General features: G+C 41.1%; 2 protein-coding genes across 2 annotated transcripts; one reads left to right on the forward strand and one right to left on the reverse strand.

The window, feature by feature from the left end:
• Positions 1-2,775: 2,775 nt before the first annotated feature.
• On the forward strand, positions 2,776-11,807 carry LOC118213677 (ras-related protein Rab-17-like). Its single transcript, XM_035392706.1, has 6 exons — positions 2,776-2,864; positions 4,262-4,449; positions 5,044-5,195; positions 6,641-6,766; positions 7,114-7,207; positions 9,302-11,807. Exons 2-6 carry the CDS (start codon positions 4,278-4,280, stop codon positions 9,427-9,429), a joined length of 672 nt encoding a protein of 223 aa, XP_035248597.1. The 5' UTR covers positions 2,776-2,864; positions 4,262-4,277; the 3' UTR covers positions 9,430-11,807.
• Positions 11,808-12,827: 1,020 nt separating this feature from the next.
• prlh (prolactin releasing hormone) lies at positions 12,828-16,542 on the reverse strand. The gene is made up of 3 exons (XM_035393108.1): positions 16,493-16,542; positions 14,158-14,265; positions 12,828-13,450 (listed from the first exon to the last, which is right to left on the reverse strand). Exons 2-3 carry the CDS (start codon positions 14,255-14,257, stop codon positions 13,293-13,295), a joined length of 258 nt encoding a protein of 85 aa, XP_035248999.1. The 5' UTR covers positions 14,258-14,265; positions 16,493-16,542; the 3' UTR covers positions 12,828-13,292.
• Between the last annotated feature and the right edge of the window lie 1,561 nt (positions 16,543-18,103).

Genomic DNA, 18,103 nt, shown 5'->3' on the forward strand with positions numbered 1-18,103 from the left:
AAAATGCGTTTTTAAAAATGAAATCATTGGCCACACCTTCAGTCACAACTATTAGATGAAGCGACACATTTTAATAGCTAATCATAAAGAGATACAGGAAGTTAGTATAAACTACCAAATATGGGTATGGAGTACAAAAGAAGTGTGCATTTTCTTACAGTCCTGCCCATGCTTATCAGTAAATATCACGAGAACAAAATTTAATTAATGGCGTGCACTTCGCTCTTATTGAAATAAAATTATGATTTATTACTGATCAAAGAAATTATTGTTTTATTATACTCCACGGCTTTTTTTACTGCTCCTTGTACAGTATTATCCATAGACAAGTTCCATGGCAGCTTAATTTGTAGAATAATTAGTTCGCTCAGAACGTGCTTGACAAAAACCGTACTTGTTCAGATATCCTGGGTATGTATCTTCCCTTGAAAGTTCACTAATCCCCAAGACTAGAGCATACTGAAACAAAAATAAATAACTTGGTTAATTCAACGGGATATAATGAGTATTGTGTAACACGTGTGCAGCCAAACCACGACAATGCATCCGACCACTGTACAACAACGACCTCTACTGATGTGTAAATTGAGCAGACAAGGCTAACGTTGCCTCTGTAGCAGTCTGGGTACCTCCTGAATTGTTCGTTCAATGTAACCAGAGTGGTTCTGTCCTCCAACGTTCAATAACGAATTTATGGGAATGATACAAGTTAGAGTAACTCCTTAATTGACTGGTTGTTGCCAATGACCAGAACCCTCAGTAAACGCAGGTCGTGTGGAAACAGGGAGGTTGGGGTATAAGAAAACGATAGGCAGAACCTTCTTATGCAAAAACAGTGTGTTGCATTCAAACGTGTAATCCTCCGATCCCCTCTGAAGTATTCAAGGTCCTTGTAAGCACCTGAGTGCAGCTAGAGCAATTTTATCCTGGTCTATTTTGAGTCTTTGATGACTGTTTACTCACTGGAATTTTTGCTGTAGCAGATGCATTTTTTTGTACAGTATTTTGACTTTCATTACTGAATGGTCTGCCCCTGGCAGGTGGGGATGTAGAGCACCTCAGTATTTTCCAGGCTGAGCTTCAGATGGTGATTTTCCATCCAGCTCAAGATGTCATTCATGCAGGCTAAGATGTGTGCCAAGATCAGACAATGGGAAGGAAAGAAAGAGATTATTGTCATCAGCATATTTATGATGTTGCAAGCTGTGAGCAGCAGTGACAGGACTAAGGGATTTGGTGAAGAGCTAGAAGAGGAGTGGACCAAAGACAGAGCCCTGGGGAACGCCTGTAAAGAGGCTATCAGGTATTGAAACAGTGCCAAACAAAGTGAAAGGAACATCCTTTGAGATAGGATGCAACGAAGCTCACAGTTCCCCACTGAAGGCTGGGGAGACCATAGCAGTGACACTCGTATAAACAAGCTTTGGCCCTTGCTCTATGATCCCCAACAACTAGACCATGCTTCCCATCCTCTTTCTGTGACTATTTTTATTTAATGTTTTTATAAACACAACAAAGTACCTCACTAGTGCTGAAGTGGGGCCACTACACCCAAACTACAATGACTATGTGATGATGGCAAGGACTGTGACAGCTAAATCTGAGTCCTAACGGCCTGCCAGGCTGGTGCAGTATTCTGTACCAACTACAGTAAAGCCTAACATAACACAATAATACAAGAACCACTGGAAATATCAAAAAGCCCTTCCCTTTTGTTTAGTGTGCAAAGTTCATACTTAGGCATGTGATTTGGAGTCTCAAGCCAGGTCAAGTATGAAGTAATCCAGTGGGAAGTGGAAAACCCAGGTTTTGCTTCAGTGATTGAATCAAAGCCTTGGGCTTTCCAATGCTCTAGAAGAAGTGCAAACGAAATGTGCAGTGTCGTGCCAGCCCCTTCTTTGTTCATAGGAAACCCCCAATGGCACAATAATGTACCCAGGAAGCCGTGCTCTAACAGTTGAATAAAACAGTCCAGTCAAGTAATCCTACATTCAAGCATCTCCAGATAAACAACCAAATGTTTATGGAGTAATTCAGTATGTATTCAAAAAGTTTCAATCGACAGTAACATCATAATACTACTTCAAAAATGTCTGAACCAAACGGCATAAATAGCTGAATATGCGCAAACCAGCAGGCGGCACATTTCACAGTTTATCCCGTGCCACAGATGAAAAAAACTATCTCAGAATTTAATTAAGAAGAAAATAAAACCAGAGAGGCTCTTTTTTGCTCACCTTGAATTCACAGATTCACATCTATCACCTTTTCAAGACTTTATTCAGTCTTAAGTATATTTATGCCCCCTTGTGACAATGATTGGAACAGTCCCAGTCCCGAGTATCAGTGCTGTTTGGAAGCTTTAGCGTTGTTGTAGCCTTCTTAGCCACGTGTTATGGCTTCCGACTGTTGTTGTAACTCCACCCTTAATAAAAACACACTTTAAAGTTATATAATAATATAATATAATATATAATAATAATATATATATAATATGATATATAATTATATCATATTGTGCTTAAACGTCATATTTGACTTCACTTCTTATCATATATTAAGTTTAACTGTAAAATATAAAACAAGTGTGTTACGAAGGGCTCATATTACACTTCCAAACAAATTTAAACTGTCTTTTAGTGAGGGCAATATGGTACAGTATATGAAACAAAAAGCTTGTAATATGGGAGGAAAAATTAGCTTTACATTGGGGGGTAGGCATTAAAAAATTGTGAAAGTGAAACTCTGGTGTCATCTGCAGGAGTGACTCATTCTCAGTGTTTCATTTCTGATTTTCGTTCAGTCTGAACTAGAGCAGCGTTCCTGTGCCGTCGCTCCTAAACTGTGAAGAATCTGATGTTCTGGTAAGAGTCTAAACTTATTCTCGAAAAGACCTTTCTTGTTGTGAGGTGATTGGAAATCACAGCAATGCTGTAACTGTGGGTGTCTGATTGTTCTGTAGTTGTTGTCATCTGTCGGCAAAATCTAAACTGTTTACAAATCTGACCAAGTGTGACCTTTATTAATTTATTTTATAACGTGAATGAGAAGTCAGCCAACAGGCCTATATTCTGTGCTGGATGAAGATGTTTTATTTTAGATGTCAAGCAAGGTGCAGTTGCATGTTCATGCTTGTTACCAAAGCACGCGCACACAACCTTGGCTGAATAAAATAAGTCAAATGGGGAACCACCCGATCGCAGTTCTTGGCTGTACTTCCTGGAGAACAGCGCATTGGCTAAGAGATAGATTAACATGTTTTATTTCTGGTATTCTATTTGTCCATGGTGGAACTGTTGGGGGCATTGGTGTTGGGGTCAATGTTGGGGGAGGACTTGGGTTTTGTGGGATGGGGGTGAGGGGTTGCCCTTACTGCTTGCAAGCCAACCAGCCTGTACCCTACAGCCACAACATTTCATACAGAATGCTGCTCCCCACCTTGTCTTCAACCTTCCAAAGTTCTCGCATGTCACTCCCCTGCTGAGGTCACTTCACTGGCTACTGGCCGCTGCCATGGTCAGGTTAAAAGTCCAGCCACATTCTATATACATGATACAATTCAACCCTACACACCCCCTAACTTTACCACTCCCCTCTGCTGTAGCAGGGGACTTCCACTTTCTGCCATCTGATTGAATTGTTCCCGCTTGTCCCGACCACGAAGCTTTTCCACCCTAGCTTCCCAGTGGTGGAATGAACTCTCCATTCCTCTACGAATCAATCGGCTACTGTCCATTATCCTCCGTGGTCTGAAAACGCATCTCTTCAGACTGTACCTTGACTAACTATAACACTACTCCTCCGCAGGCTTACGCCCAATCGCAGATCACTGTCCTACATCACTTGTATCCTTGTATCTTGATCTTCTATCACTTTCATGTTACACTTGTATCTTCATCTTGCACTTTTGTGTTGCACTTGCACTATTATCTTGATGTTATAACTCTTCATTTCTCTTGTAACCATGCCTCACTTCTAGTTTGACTGGCCATAACTTTACTAACTTAGCCATTGCTTACTGTGTGAGCTAAACTTGATTTTCATGGCTAGGGATAACTGATAGATACTTAATGAGAATTGTACCTTAGCTGACCTGTAGTCTGTAGTTGTTCTAATGACCTTCAGTATGCACTTATTGTAAGTCGCTTTGAATAAAAGCGTCTGCCAAATAAAATGCAATGTAATGTAAAGTTTGAACAGCTCACATAAAAATGTTTCCTCCCTTGTATTGGGGTGCTTCTTTCTGCCTCTCTCCCTGCAGTAAAGATCATTGAAAGATGGCGGAGAAGAGCTTAAGCAGCATGGAGGTGTCTCCCCCAGAGGTCCGAGTGGGGGCCAACTTGCTCAGGGTGAAGATGGTTCTTTTGGGGAGCTCTGGGGTGGGCAAGTCCAGTCTGGCCCTCCGTTTCAGCAAGGATCAGTTCAAAGCCAGCAGTCCCACAGTTGGCTGTGAGTCCTGCTCTCATTGTTTGCGTGGCTGCCCTTCTGACCATATGTGTGTGGTGTATTTATATCCACGTTATTTATATAACTTGGCTGAGTTTGATTGCAACATACTATAAGACTCAGACCACTGCAGTTATAGCGGACTTCTGTTATCACTGTTAAGACAGAAGAAAAAAGCATCCATATGCTTATCTGACAGGTGTACATCAGTATGTCTAAATTTGTTGTTCTTAAGGAGTGACCAACTCCAGTACTCTCATTTTACCACTAGACCAAAAGGCACTCATATACGACTTCCCAAACCCAGTCCAGGGGCCTTCCCTAGATGGCTTGATCCTTTTATGCTGTTGAAAACATGTAAATTCTTACATTGTTTTGTTTCTGTGCCTGTTTGGCTCATTACTAGGTGTTTGCGCTTTCAGCCATTTTACATTCATTTACTTTAACTGCCAGTCTGTGAGTCACATGAGTGTAAGAGAACTGATCCAGCTTGTTTTTATACCCCAACCTTTAGACCTATGAGGACTGCATTCATTACTGTGTTGTGCGAGTCTGGGCTTTCATGTAAAAACTATTTTACTGTGATTGTGTCTCCAGGTGCTTACCTGACTCAGGTGGTGTGCCTGAACAATGCCATGATCCGCTTCGAGATCTGGGACACGGCAGGCCAGGAGAAATACCACAGCGTCACTCCACTGTACTACAGAGGGGCCCACGCTGCCCTGGTTGTATATGACATCAGCAAAAGGGTACTTCCTGTGCTTCGAACCACTAGCAGTGATTGGAGACGGAAGCTTCATCAACCTCAAAATGAGTGTAGCTATCACATGATGTTTCATTAGTTGATATGAGTCGGTACCTTAGTTTATTTTCACTGGAAGAAAAATTTGTGTAGTTTTCAATATTTATGTGTGATTTTGAGATATGCTTAATCAGATATTGGGTCTAATTTCATAGCTCAGCTAATGGTAGAAAGCTAGAAACTATAGCATAATACTGTGGAATATGGGTTGTTATGGGATATCAATGTCTGTTTTTTCATGAAGTGTGAGAGCATGAAGGATAAAATATTTTCAGTGCAGATTTAAGTTTTGTGTTTAATGAACTACATTTGAACTATTTTGGTTTAGCACTGAACCTCATTTTTATGTGTACTCCATCTTCAAAGGATATACTGTAATATTCTTCCGCTCAGTGTGTCAAGCGAACAATTAAATGCAAAAATTGATATCTTGTACATGTAGAGATAGGGCCTTTTTGCAGCTATTGGCCTAAGTGTTTCTACAGGCATTCCTTCCACATTTTTATAGTTTTCATAATCTTATACCTTTTGCTATGGGCATACTCTTAAAGACCCTATCTGAAACATATATGTATATACTTTGTTTGAGGCTTGTAACTTCTGGCACATTTTGGCTTGCCTATTTCCAGAACTCTATTGTTCTCTTTTGATCTGACTGTGCTCCAACATAGACACAGTTTAGGGGAAGGCCACTGGTATTTTTCTGAATTATTTGTAGCCTTGAACGTTGAGGACCGTAGCCACAGAAATATACATAATCTTCTCTGTGTATGCGTATCACTGGCTACCTGATCTGTTTGGATTCCAGTAAAGACGTTAAAAAGGGAGCTCTGGGGAATACCCACTGGTACTTTTCATTTCCTCATTGTAACCATTATTTATTTATAAGTGGTGGAGCCACAGTCAGGCAAAAATTACCTAAAATTCACTGAACTGGTTCAGTTTAGCTAGGCCTGTCTCTTTTGTTTCAGTTGAAAGTCATCCCTGTAAATTTGTTTCCTTTCTGTTGTGTTCAACCTCACATGTTGCAGTTAAAAATATAAAAAGGAAAAAACATTCCCAGCACAGAGTAGATTTTTCTTTTGTATGACTCTTTTGTATGACCTTTTCCTCAGTACCAGTGCTGATATTTGGCTGTGCATATTTAGTGCCTTGGTGTGTAGTGATGAATTTCAACTATGTAATACAGGTTGTCCTCCTCTTTTCAGTACCTCTGTGTCACCTGCAATGCAACATAAACCTCTCTCATGTTGATTGTGGTTTATGTTTATTTTGGAAGCCATTTTGAATTTTGTACTAAGATGCATTTTAGTGTATTTTTTTTCCCACTTGCGCATATGATGAGTGAAAGCATGAGAGGTAACCTGTGGTGGGTGTGTGCTGTTGTTCCAGGAGACCTTTGTGAGGGCTCAGCTTTGGCTGAAGGAGCTGGAGAAGCAATACATTCCAGGGGAGACTGTGGTTGGGCTTGTGGGGAACAAGGCAGACCTGTCTGAGGCTCGCCAGGTTTCAATGCAGGTACTGTACCTCGTAGGACAGCAATAGCATCGCTCCCTGTCTGACTGGCATGCCACAGGCATGGACAAAAATACACTAAAATACAAAACACTTCAAAAAAAAAAGTACCAAACAACCTCAATCAAAATGGTGGTTGATTTGCAAGTGGCCCAGAGGTACAAACCATACAAAGAATGCAAGCAACCTGTATTCAATATGAAATGGGGCCAGTACTGTTCTGGAAGCTATTGTTTATTAGCGCAACCATGAGAGACTCTGTGTGGCCATAATTTATATTATCCGTGATATATTTTTATTTATAATGTACTGAAATTTAAATAGGTCTTAATGGGGTTGTTCTGTTTCAGGAAGGTCTCAGACTTGCAGAGAGCAAAGGTTTGGAGTTCATGGAAACATCTGCCAAATCAGGAGAACAGGTCAGGGACCTGCTCATGACCATTGGTAATAACCTGCATTTAATTTTCTTCATTAATAACTGCATTAATGAATTCATTCATTTGTTTATGAAATAGTTAAATATTCTTTTGTAACAGAGTGTGATATTAGTGGGCACACGTACCCTTGTGTATAGATCGGTAATACGTGATGTGATGTGTATTGTGATATGGCTCCCTGATTGTGGCTGCACCCATGACACATCCTAACAGAAACATAAAAAGGCCAAATATGGTATGATTGCAGAATCATGATTTCAAGGGTTGCAACACTGACTAAAGTTAAATTATACTTCTGTGTTGTCACCTGTGAAGAGAAACAATATTATGCATTAGAGAAGAATTAATATTGTTTTACTGTATGTTCCATAGAGTAGATTTGTCCGAAACCATTTAAGCGGTCAAAAAACATATGAAAGGGTGTTTCAGTTGGAACCTGCTGTAAAAATGGCAAACATTTAAATCAAATACAGTTTAAACTAAGAAATGACAAAGTCAAATGCAAACTGTGAAATTCAATAATTACTTTTAAGAATTTGTGATTTCTTTTTTTCTCTGTTTATTTGAGTATTTGCCAGTATTTGTAAAAACCAAAATCAACTTCACAGTGGCATGACAGTGAGTGAATTCATTTTGTTAGCAGAGTATATCTAGTAACTTTTACAGTACTAATAACACAAATCAAATTTGATACCATTGCCCTCTCTCAAAGGTTAAAGTGAATGGTTGTTTATTGTCAAGGATGGAGCGAAAACCTTTTTGCGTTCACAAATAATTTTTTCTAAGTGGTCTTGGTCTGTTTAGATTTGGTTCGTTTAGCATTGTGTCTCAGCCTAACTTTTGATTGATTATCCATTGATGATTGCAGTAATTCCCAAACTGGAACCATATTCAGTACAAGAGCAAACGGAATATGCTCTGTGCATTGTACATTTATTGCTGTTACCTACTGCTAATTGTCCACATCCTGCCTAAAATGTTTACTGAAACTTGTCCTTAAATAGCCTTTGTAAGATTATCTGATTGACCACAAGAGGGCAACAGATAACAGAAAGTGCATGCGACTGAAATAAAGCGGAATAACCATCATTGATCCATCATCCCTACTGAACTGCGGTAGAGAATGAGGCTCCAAATGGAAGCTTTATGGTGATGCATTATGAAGATGTGGTCTGAAACAATACTGCATCTGCAATGGCAGTGTTGGCAGAGTAATTAAAAGAAAGTTAAGCTATTAGTGTCAGGCCATTAAAGCTGTGCAACCTTATTTGTGTCTAAATTTAAAAGGTTCAAACAGCCTGTATTACATGATGAGAATGCATTATACAATTTGTTGGCCTAAATAAAACATATATTTTATTGCAATCAAACTGCTGATGTGAAAGCAGTTGTGTGTAGACCATGAAATTAGTTTCCTCCATCAGTACACTTCAGTGAAAGCATTATCCTTTATTTTGTGTATGTGAGGCAATTCTACCTCTTCAGAGTTTTGTAGACACACATGACGCGATGTGTCTCTGGACCTGGGAACAGTTTGTTGCAGTACTTACAGGGGCGAAGCTGGTGGCAACAGGTCACATTATCCGACCCCTGCACCATTTGGTACGGCCCGTATTTTATTCAGATCTGAAGAGAAATCTGTAAGCAAGGAACAGGAAACAGGAAATTGGAGCCTTCTGTCATCTTCTGAATGTGGCTGCAGCTCAAATGGTCTTTCTGCAGTGAACAGTTGGGGCTCTGGACTGAAGACGTGCTGGGAACATTTATTTGTTATGGAGTCAAAATATTTGGCTATCTCATAACGTGATTCAAGTGCTGCCAGTTTCTCTCACTTCACACTTCACTTTATCAGGCTAATGCTGACAGTTATGTGCTGGTGCCAGATCATGGAGAACTGGAATAATTTGGATAAAAAATATAAATTTGACTGCTTTTTAATTTATTTACTATACAATATACTCTCCAGATTATACTGTTCCAACCTGTTTGCAAATATGAATGGGCAAACACCAGTAGTTTAGCACTGGACTGATGTATGAAAAGCATATGAGTGCTGAATATCGCTGAATGGTCTGTTCTCTGGCTCTCTCTCTTGTCTCAGCCCACAGGGTGAAGCAGGGTACAAGGGAAGACAAGGGCCTGATCGAATGGCGCGAGACAGAGGGTGTGGGCGTGCACCCTGGCGAGGGGCCCCACCAACACAGTGCTTGCTGCCGAGTGGGGCCCTGACCCATGGGGCTGAAGGAAAGGAAAAGAAGGCCGTGGAGGAAACAGACATGTTTTGGCTGGCCAATGATGCAACGTGTTCAAGCAGAGGCTCTAAAGGCGGATAGCTGATGGACTAACACAGGCACTGCACTGCATGTGTATATTCTTTTTAATGCAAAGAATATGATGGGTATTTAACAAAGACATGCAGGCTATCCAAGGCTCAATAGTGGCCTACCTGGGACTTGACCTCACAGTCTTGGTTTGCAGCAGCTTTTAAAAAACTGCTGGAAACCAAGAAGTAACTGTTAAGCCAAGGCTGAATAGTTAGTGAGTTGTCCTGCCACTAGAGGGCAGCTATAATGCTGATCTGCACTGTGATGTTGCGCTGATGGCCATTCCCTGTATTGAGCACATAGGTTCTTGAAGACTGATCTGTGTGTGTGTGTGTGTGTGTGGGAGAGAGAGCAGTTGGATGTGTTTGATGGCTAAAGATTTTTCTATAATAGAAAATAATTAATCAGCATCACAGTGGAAGTTATGGGATATTTTGCTTGCTTTGTGTCTTGGCATTATACATATGCTAGAAGCGTTTAAGCTTTCATTTTTCACGCTAGAAACATTTTAGAAAAGTGCTTTGGATATGGGTTGAACATTTTGTTTCTGTAATACAAATACAATTCAAACAAAAATGTGCTGCTCAAGATGTGTGAATACCCCCCCCCCCCTTAGATATTCATCAGAGGAGACCTTGTGAACCAGCAATCACTGAAGATTAGGCTGCAGTTATAGTACTGATAGATGTGACTCCCTGGGAGTGCTAGCCTGGTGCATATGTGTTCTGTCCATCAGTACATTACTCAATGACAGAGAACAAAGGCAGCTCTCTGATGGTTTGCTTGTTCACGGTGCAAAGAGAGGCTGTCAGCATGATATTTTCACTCTGGGTTCTTTGACTCCTTCCTAACTGTTCCCATCCAGCAGGAATGACTCATCTCCTGTCTCCATTTTTTTTGTTGTTTTCTTGCAATATGATCCTTTAATAGAGAACACGTGCTCATATGAAGATATCCCCATGCGTGTGACAGAGACTGTCTCTTAGCTGCATCCAAGAGCTCCCAGAAAGGAATGTGCCACTGGGGTGGGGTCCAGGGGGGCTTTTTTACCCACTCCACACAGCCAGTGAAATTTTAACTGGCTCTGGGCACACTCAGACTCAGACTGTTTTTCCACTCCTTCTGTTCACTGAGAATAATTATTTCCCTTGCAATCATGCCAAAGTGGTGGATTGTTTTCTGAGAGAAAAAGTGTTTTTTTCCCTCTTACCATCTACTACACAATTAATGGGAAGTATTTTAACACCCTCAAAAAGGATGTTTTGCCATCTGATCATCTTCCAGTTTAACTGGAAACCTAAGACCCTCTCTCCCCTGATGTGTGATGACCGCTCTGGCACAAGATGGCTTCCAGGTGGGCGCTACATGGGAAATTATATCGTACAGCACTTTGAGGTTTTTGAAAGGGAGGGCGCTGTGTAATTGCTATTCTTTATTATAACATATGCAGTAGTAGCTGATCTTACAGTAAACTAACTGAAGGGATTTTAAAACATGAGAGTAAAGCCCCCACGCAAATATTGATGTTTGTTCAATGTAAGGCTTTCATGAAAATTCAGAGCCTGTATTCAGTTTTGCAAACCGCTTAATTTAAAGGATGGGTATATCTTTTATTTGTTCTGTTTTATCAGGAAAATGCATTGTAATTTTGTCTAAGCCACTGGCTAAGCTTGTTCTGACCTTCTGAGAAATCAGTTGAAGGGCAGGGAGGAGCCCACCATCGATGTTAAATAAATTTGGTTATTCTACTTTCCTAGTGTTTTTGTTTAGAAGCTTCCAGCAAGGCTGCAGAGGGAGAGTTAATTTGGTGCTGTGAATACCCCTCTCCATTTTATTACCCCTCTCCCTTTTATTGCTCTTGCCCCACCTAACACATAATTGTGCATGTTTTTTAAAAAATCTTTTGTTTAGAGTTACCAACCAAAATTCTTACAATCAATTTAAGTACTTTCCAAGGATTCACTTTCAAAGTTGAACATATTAATTTCTACTGTAGCTCCAACTTGAGCATGCATTGAAGGTCTAATTGTATATATCTGTGTACAATAAATTGTCTGTTTTTAATTCTGTGTTGGTAGCAATCTGGCCAGGGCAAATACTCAAGAATGAAAGACCAACACCAGCTGAAATAGTATCCCATTCATTGCTTGAAATTAGGCACTATGGGGTTGAAGACATGGGGAAAATTTGAACCTTGTCTGTTGAACCGTGTCTGTTATATCTGAATTGACTTTGATGTACTGTGAATAAAATGTGCAGAATATTACGCACGCTAGACCACCATGGTAGCTTTTTTTTTTTGAAAAACCTCATCACACCACAAAACACAAATGAGTATTTGTGTATCCCAAGATGATCCACACAAGCGACCACCTCAAGAAGCACTCAAGAGAACCATGTGGAGTGTGTGGTGATCTAAGAGTGAGCCCATCAGAAGTCTTTGCACTTGTGAGAAGAGGAATCAGCTTGCCTCAGTATTTCCTGACTCTAATTGCAGTGGTGGCCCTTTTTAAGGTAGCACTCTTTAACATCATGTTTAATTAAACTATTTAATCGACAATTACTGTGGTGTGAATTGGTGTACACCTGCTGATAGACTATACAGCCACACATGATTTTTCAGTGAAAATTTTTCAGTGAAACTCGTTTTAAATACTGACAAATCTTGCAAATGTTATGATGTTTGCATGACCTAGTTGCAGGATCTGGTCAAGAAAATAGCAACCTTGACTGAGCATGTTCCATGCTAAAAGCACCCTGCTCTTTGACTTGATAAATCTTGGATGTTCATAGTGACAAGGCCTAAAAACTAAAGATTAAGTTCTTGAAGTTAGATTTTTCCTGTTGGCATAAGTTGGATTTTTCCTTCAAAATTTGTCTGCCACTGTTTTCCTGTACTTATTTTTTTATATTTTAGTGATCATCTCTGCACATGTTGTCCTCTTTATATCATAGAGCCATATGATTTCTCACTGAATGTAAACCATTCACTCCCATGGTCTTCCTTAGTAAAGCACAGAATAAATATGTGCATTCTCATATTCAAAGCTGTACTTGCTACTCAACCATCTTGTCTGTTACCTTCACAGCAGAGAAGGTAACAGACAGAGCAGAGACAACAGCTGAGAAACTGTCATGGCATCAGGAACGAACCCCCACCTGTGAGGAGCCTATGGGCTCACCAAACTCACATTATAACGGCAAATTTGAATGACAGGGCGCACCATTTGCACACCGTTTGCAGCCCACAGAACCTGGCTGTTATATAATGCAGTTGCATCACGTTTAATTCAGCACACTGTAACAATCAGAATTCACAGTGTTTGGAGAAATATCTAAGTTATGGCTCAACAGTTTATTCCAGAGGATCGCAACAAGCACATGACCTGTAGTACACTCACAAGCATAAAACAGTCATTGGGACTACAACCAATATCAGCACTTGAATGGCCTTGGCTTTGATGTTATCCATGGCTATTTAAACACTTCATAAATATTTCTGAAACGTTCTCTTTTAAATCTGTAGCAGCAAGCTGAGGTTCCTCGGATGAATAGGAAGCAGAACAGAATGAGTACAGAAAGGATACATCAGGGTGCAAAGGGTGGGGCTCATCCATCAATTTACATCAGGTCTTTGGTTGCAATATTTAAAAGTCTTTAATTAGCAAAAAATATGAATAAATAAATAATTAGAAGGCAAAGCTATGGTCATTAATATGAAAATCAGGGTAGGCATTGGGTGAGGAGCTGGGGGAAAAAGCACAATCTTCACTGGTTATCGTTTGAGTCGTCTTCAGCCGCGACGGGAATGCACAGATGGCGGACGGGGTGCTTTGACCCTCTGTTGACCCCGGCCTCCTGCCGGCCAAAGCGCCCCAGCGGCCGGATGCCCCGCCCCGTGTACCAGGAAGCATCGATGTCTGGATCTGCAGCCAAAGGGAGTGGAAAGAAGTGACCACTGAAACCAATGGCCCTCTCCAAAACGGTGGATGTGTAGAAAGGGGGCATACAATGAAGCCGATATGTTTTAAGACTTTGTGCCAACTTCAAGGATCAATTATTTATTGGCCCAATAATTCACACTTGAAAAACTGGTGTCAGTACAAAATCTGTTGCCCATGCAAAACTTGTTTACTTATTTTAACTAACTGTTAGGCCTCCCATACTGTCTATTTCATAGAGAGAATGAAGGTGAATGCAATAGAGAAGAAGCTGTAGGATGGCAGAGTAGATACTAGTGCGAAGGTGAGATGAATAGAGCAATCAATCATTCAATAAATCAATTAGCCAGTAACCTGAAACCAATCAACCAGACAACCAATCAACTGATAAAAGAAACAATCAGCCAATCTCATTTAATGAATTAAATCAAAAGAAGTATGATCCCAGAGAAAAGAAGTGAATGAGCTTGTGCTGGAGTTTAAGTGGTGGTGTGGGAAGTGGGGGATGTGAGTCAGAGAGAGAGAGAGAGAGAGTGCTATTAGACACAAGAGTGTGTGATCCACTCTAAACCTACAGTTTAGAGTGGATAAGACCTGGATGAAATACAGTAAAATACCCCGAGGATTGCTAAAATGAAACAGATATTTCCATCAACATTCAGAGCAAACTTCTTTCACACAATTGAACGTACTTCGGACCTCCATGGACCGCTGTGGGTACCTGCCATGCGATTTGGACAGCACCAGGGACATCAGCAGCATGAGGGTACACAGAAAGGCCCAAACTCTCATGCCTGGAACTTAGGGGGAGGGGAGAATGTGTTGGGGTTGAGGTTGGGGGTCTGGGGCTGTCAATCAGTGGGCACAGAGGGATGCAACACACCTGGAAGATACACACATCAGTGACAGTGTACCTGGAGGCCATGGACAGAGAGTACACACTGTGGGACACAGTGACAGCACACCTGAAATTAATGACAGCACACCTTGTGTCAGTGATAACACACCTGGAAGTGATAGCACACCTGGATGATGCAGACTGGGACAGTACACCCTGTGGGACATGATGACAATGCACCTGAAGATAGTGGCAGCACACCTGGAGTTAATGACAGCACACCTGGAGTCTGTTGCAACACACCTTAATTTAACGACAGCACACCTGAAGACAGTAACTGTCCACTTTCAAGGCCTGTCTCCAACAGCAGACCAGCAATGGGTGCGACAAAGTATTCAGATATAAATCTATGCTCTCCCTTTCAAAATGCATATGCCTGAGATCCTTCTCGTGTTTTCCCCTTCATAGCTCTGTGAACCTCAGCCTTAGTATCTACAACACAACCTTTCAACATTTAGATTTCTTTACATTGTAAACAAGTACATTATATTTTTGAGAAGTGGGTGTCACACGCCAAGCGTGATACCCTTGGAAAGAGAAATGCGCCAGTACCGGGGAACACCGTTTCTGTCGCATGGAGAGAGAGCGCACACACACAAACATTAAATAAAATAAATGGACCACTTCACCCTTTCCCCACACGGGTCCCGGCCAAAAACAAGAAACTAAAACAAGTTAAAATAACAAAGACAAAAGAAAGTAAAATAGGGCAGCAACTTTTCAGTTCCCTGCTCTGTAGCTGACCTGCCTTCCCGGCCAGGTCCAGCTCCTCCAGCATCCCAGCTGAGGATTGCTTTCTTTCTCTTTCGTGCTTAAAATAAAATGAAACGAAAGGAAAGGAAAGGAAAATCATAACTGCGCTCTCGGTGTGAGCTCCCGGTCTCAGCCCCAAACTGTGGAGAGCAGCACACCTTTAAGCACCTGGGCTGATTAGCTAACGCATCCCAGGTGCGTGTGCTCTCTCCACCAGCCGGCGCAGCCGAGACCAATCCGCCTCTCCGGCAGACCGACTGTTACAGTGGGTTATACACATTATTTCATATATTGTCATCAACAACAAGCTACTACTACTGCTGCTGCAACAACAACAACAGCATTAATAATAATAATAATAATAATAATAATAATAATCTGTTCTTACATAAAAAAGAGAGAAAAACCTTAAATGTGTTTAAAAACAAATTCAGATGGGTGAGAGATCACATATGAGTTGTTTTCAAAGAAAGTTGCTTGCTTTTTTCTTTTTTGTTCCATGTTGTGCGTGCTCCGTGCATGCAGTTCGGGTAAGAAACATTTCATGTTTACTTACAAAGGGTTAATTATGTTACATGCTAGGGTGGTGATGAGAGAATAAATTTGAGGGAACAATTTTAAATATGAGAGAACAAACAGTAAGCAATTTGCGGGCACAAATTACTAATTTGAGGGAATGGTTTGCTAATTTTAGAGAATGACTTAAACAATTTTTCTTCCTTGAGACCTAGGTGGTCTGTTAAAACCAATTACACAATAATTAATAATAACAAGTATAATAAAACCCATTAGCACATTTAGAATTATTTTAAATGAGCGTATACCTAAAACCAGTGTAACTATCAGTGTAAGTGCGTACTGAACTAATCTAGCATTTACAAGTCAGCCTCTACCCATTGCCCTCAAAAACACATCACTCTACTGGCACCTCTTCTAAGAGCACATTAAAATCACCAGTGATTATCTATAAATATACCTTTACACTTTCATAATTATAATATTCATAATTACATTCAAATATACAAACTTAAAACCCCCCTCCAGAAAAAAGAAATCCAGAGTAAAAAATATATTTTGAAAATTGTTCAGCAAAAAATGGCATCTTGAAAAAAGACATACAGCTTAACAAAATAACAAATCAAACAAATGAGGCTAACTCAGTCATGATAAGTATATATTTCTTATGTTCACATAAAACAATAATTTTCCATCAACACAGCGCTAGTGGTCCTCTGACCTCAGTCTGAGATATAACCTGCTCAGCTAGGCTACATAAAGGGGAGGTCCACAGATCAGCTGCCTCCGTTCAGTCACAGTGATTCTGGACTGCCTCTGTGGAGCCTTGCTATCCCTGCTGTGAGGAGAAGAGGACTTACAGTGAGCGGATCTGGCAGGTGGAAGGAGGAGGAGCCGGGGGTCTCTTTTGCATCTGCCGTCCCTGAGAGGAGTCCTTTTTGCCCGAGGACGGACGATGGCTACTATATAGAGCCCACCCCCACCCCCCCACCCCCCTCCCCACAACGGGGGGGGCGGAGATGATGTCACGCCATGCGTACGCGTGCGTGCTGGGCTGCCGCAAACAATACCGGCGGCTCGGCAACCAGAAATTGCACACCTTTCGATGGCACTCGTGGGATTCCTTCCCAAAATTGATTCTCAGGTGCGGATCTCCTCACCTGCTTCTCCTGCTGTCGGCTGCTCTGCTGGAAGACGCAAGGAGGAGGGGGAAATGAAGTTCCGTGCCATTAATGCCAACAGCCACAAAGGCGTTTCAGTCAAGAGGCCACTGCTTGAAAGACAGTAGTTCTCCACTGTGATTAAAACACATTTAAGCATTGTGTCAGTACTGAGCGAATGACATTCAAGGTTTAGAATCCTAATCAATACTGATTATTAGTGGAATGAACAGAACATGGAATGAACATTGAAGAGGTGGTGAGGAGGAGGTAGTGAAAGAGGAGAGGATCTGGGAGTGATTCAAGTTTCATTCTACTGTTGAGCGTTTTTCCACCACCTGCGGGGTGTGCACGTGGGTGTGTGTGTGTGTGTTCACACGTGTGCCTGTGCTGCATGCATGTGCATCTGTGTGTGCACATCTTGCTTCAACCAGACACACTGTGACTGGGAAGGCTGTGTAATGCAACGGCCATACTGTCAATGGCACAGAGTAATGAAGTGGCAGAGGGAAAAGAACATGAGGGACTTATATTGCGGTGTCCCTGACTCCTCTGGGTCCGTGGATGTCTGGCCAAGCCAAATTTCAATCAGCTCTTGCTGTGGAGGGGTCTTAGGTCTGGGGATGCATTGTATTCTTTCCTCAGCTCTTCTGAAGGAACTGAACATCATTAAGCATAAGGCACCACAGATCTCTTATGTATTTATAAGACTAACAAACACTGTGCCCCTTCTATCATTCTAGTTGTCTTGTATTTAAATTGAAAGTAACTCCATTTATCAACATGACAAGATTTTTTCTGGTCTGGCACCAATAAGTGAATATGCCACAGACTGCCTCATCATACAGTGAATGCAAGAGGTCTGCTTGGTAACATGAGTTTGTAGGGCTATACTTCAGTTGATGAATACTTCACAAAGACGCTCACTTGCAATTATAGACATGTCCCATTGTGGATATTAATGATGTCCTCAATATGGAACTTATTGGTTTCAACAATAGCTCTGATAAACCTTTGGTATTAAGAAAAATATCAACTTTCAACTTGTCAATGGTGTTGTGCTGTATTTCATTTAATTTATGTGGGCCTTGCGCAGCTGAATCCAATCAATCCCATTTTTGAGGTGTAAAACCAGCACATTTAATCTGTTAAGAACAATAGCTTTCAGCAACGATTTAGGAGCTACAGTTATCAACCTCATACGAGTCAGCACCCTCACTGGGATCAAAGCAAGGGTAACCTGCAAGTTGGCTGAAACATAAGCTTACTGTATGATCTCACCAAGATATATGACTTTGCCTACCTCAAACC

Source organism: Anguilla anguilla, chromosome 15, assembly GCF_013347855.1.
Source record: "Anguilla anguilla isolate fAngAng1 chromosome 15, fAngAng1.pri, whole genome shotgun sequence".
Classification (NCBI taxonomy): Eukaryota; Metazoa; Chordata; class Actinopteri; order Anguilliformes; family Anguillidae; genus Anguilla; species Anguilla anguilla.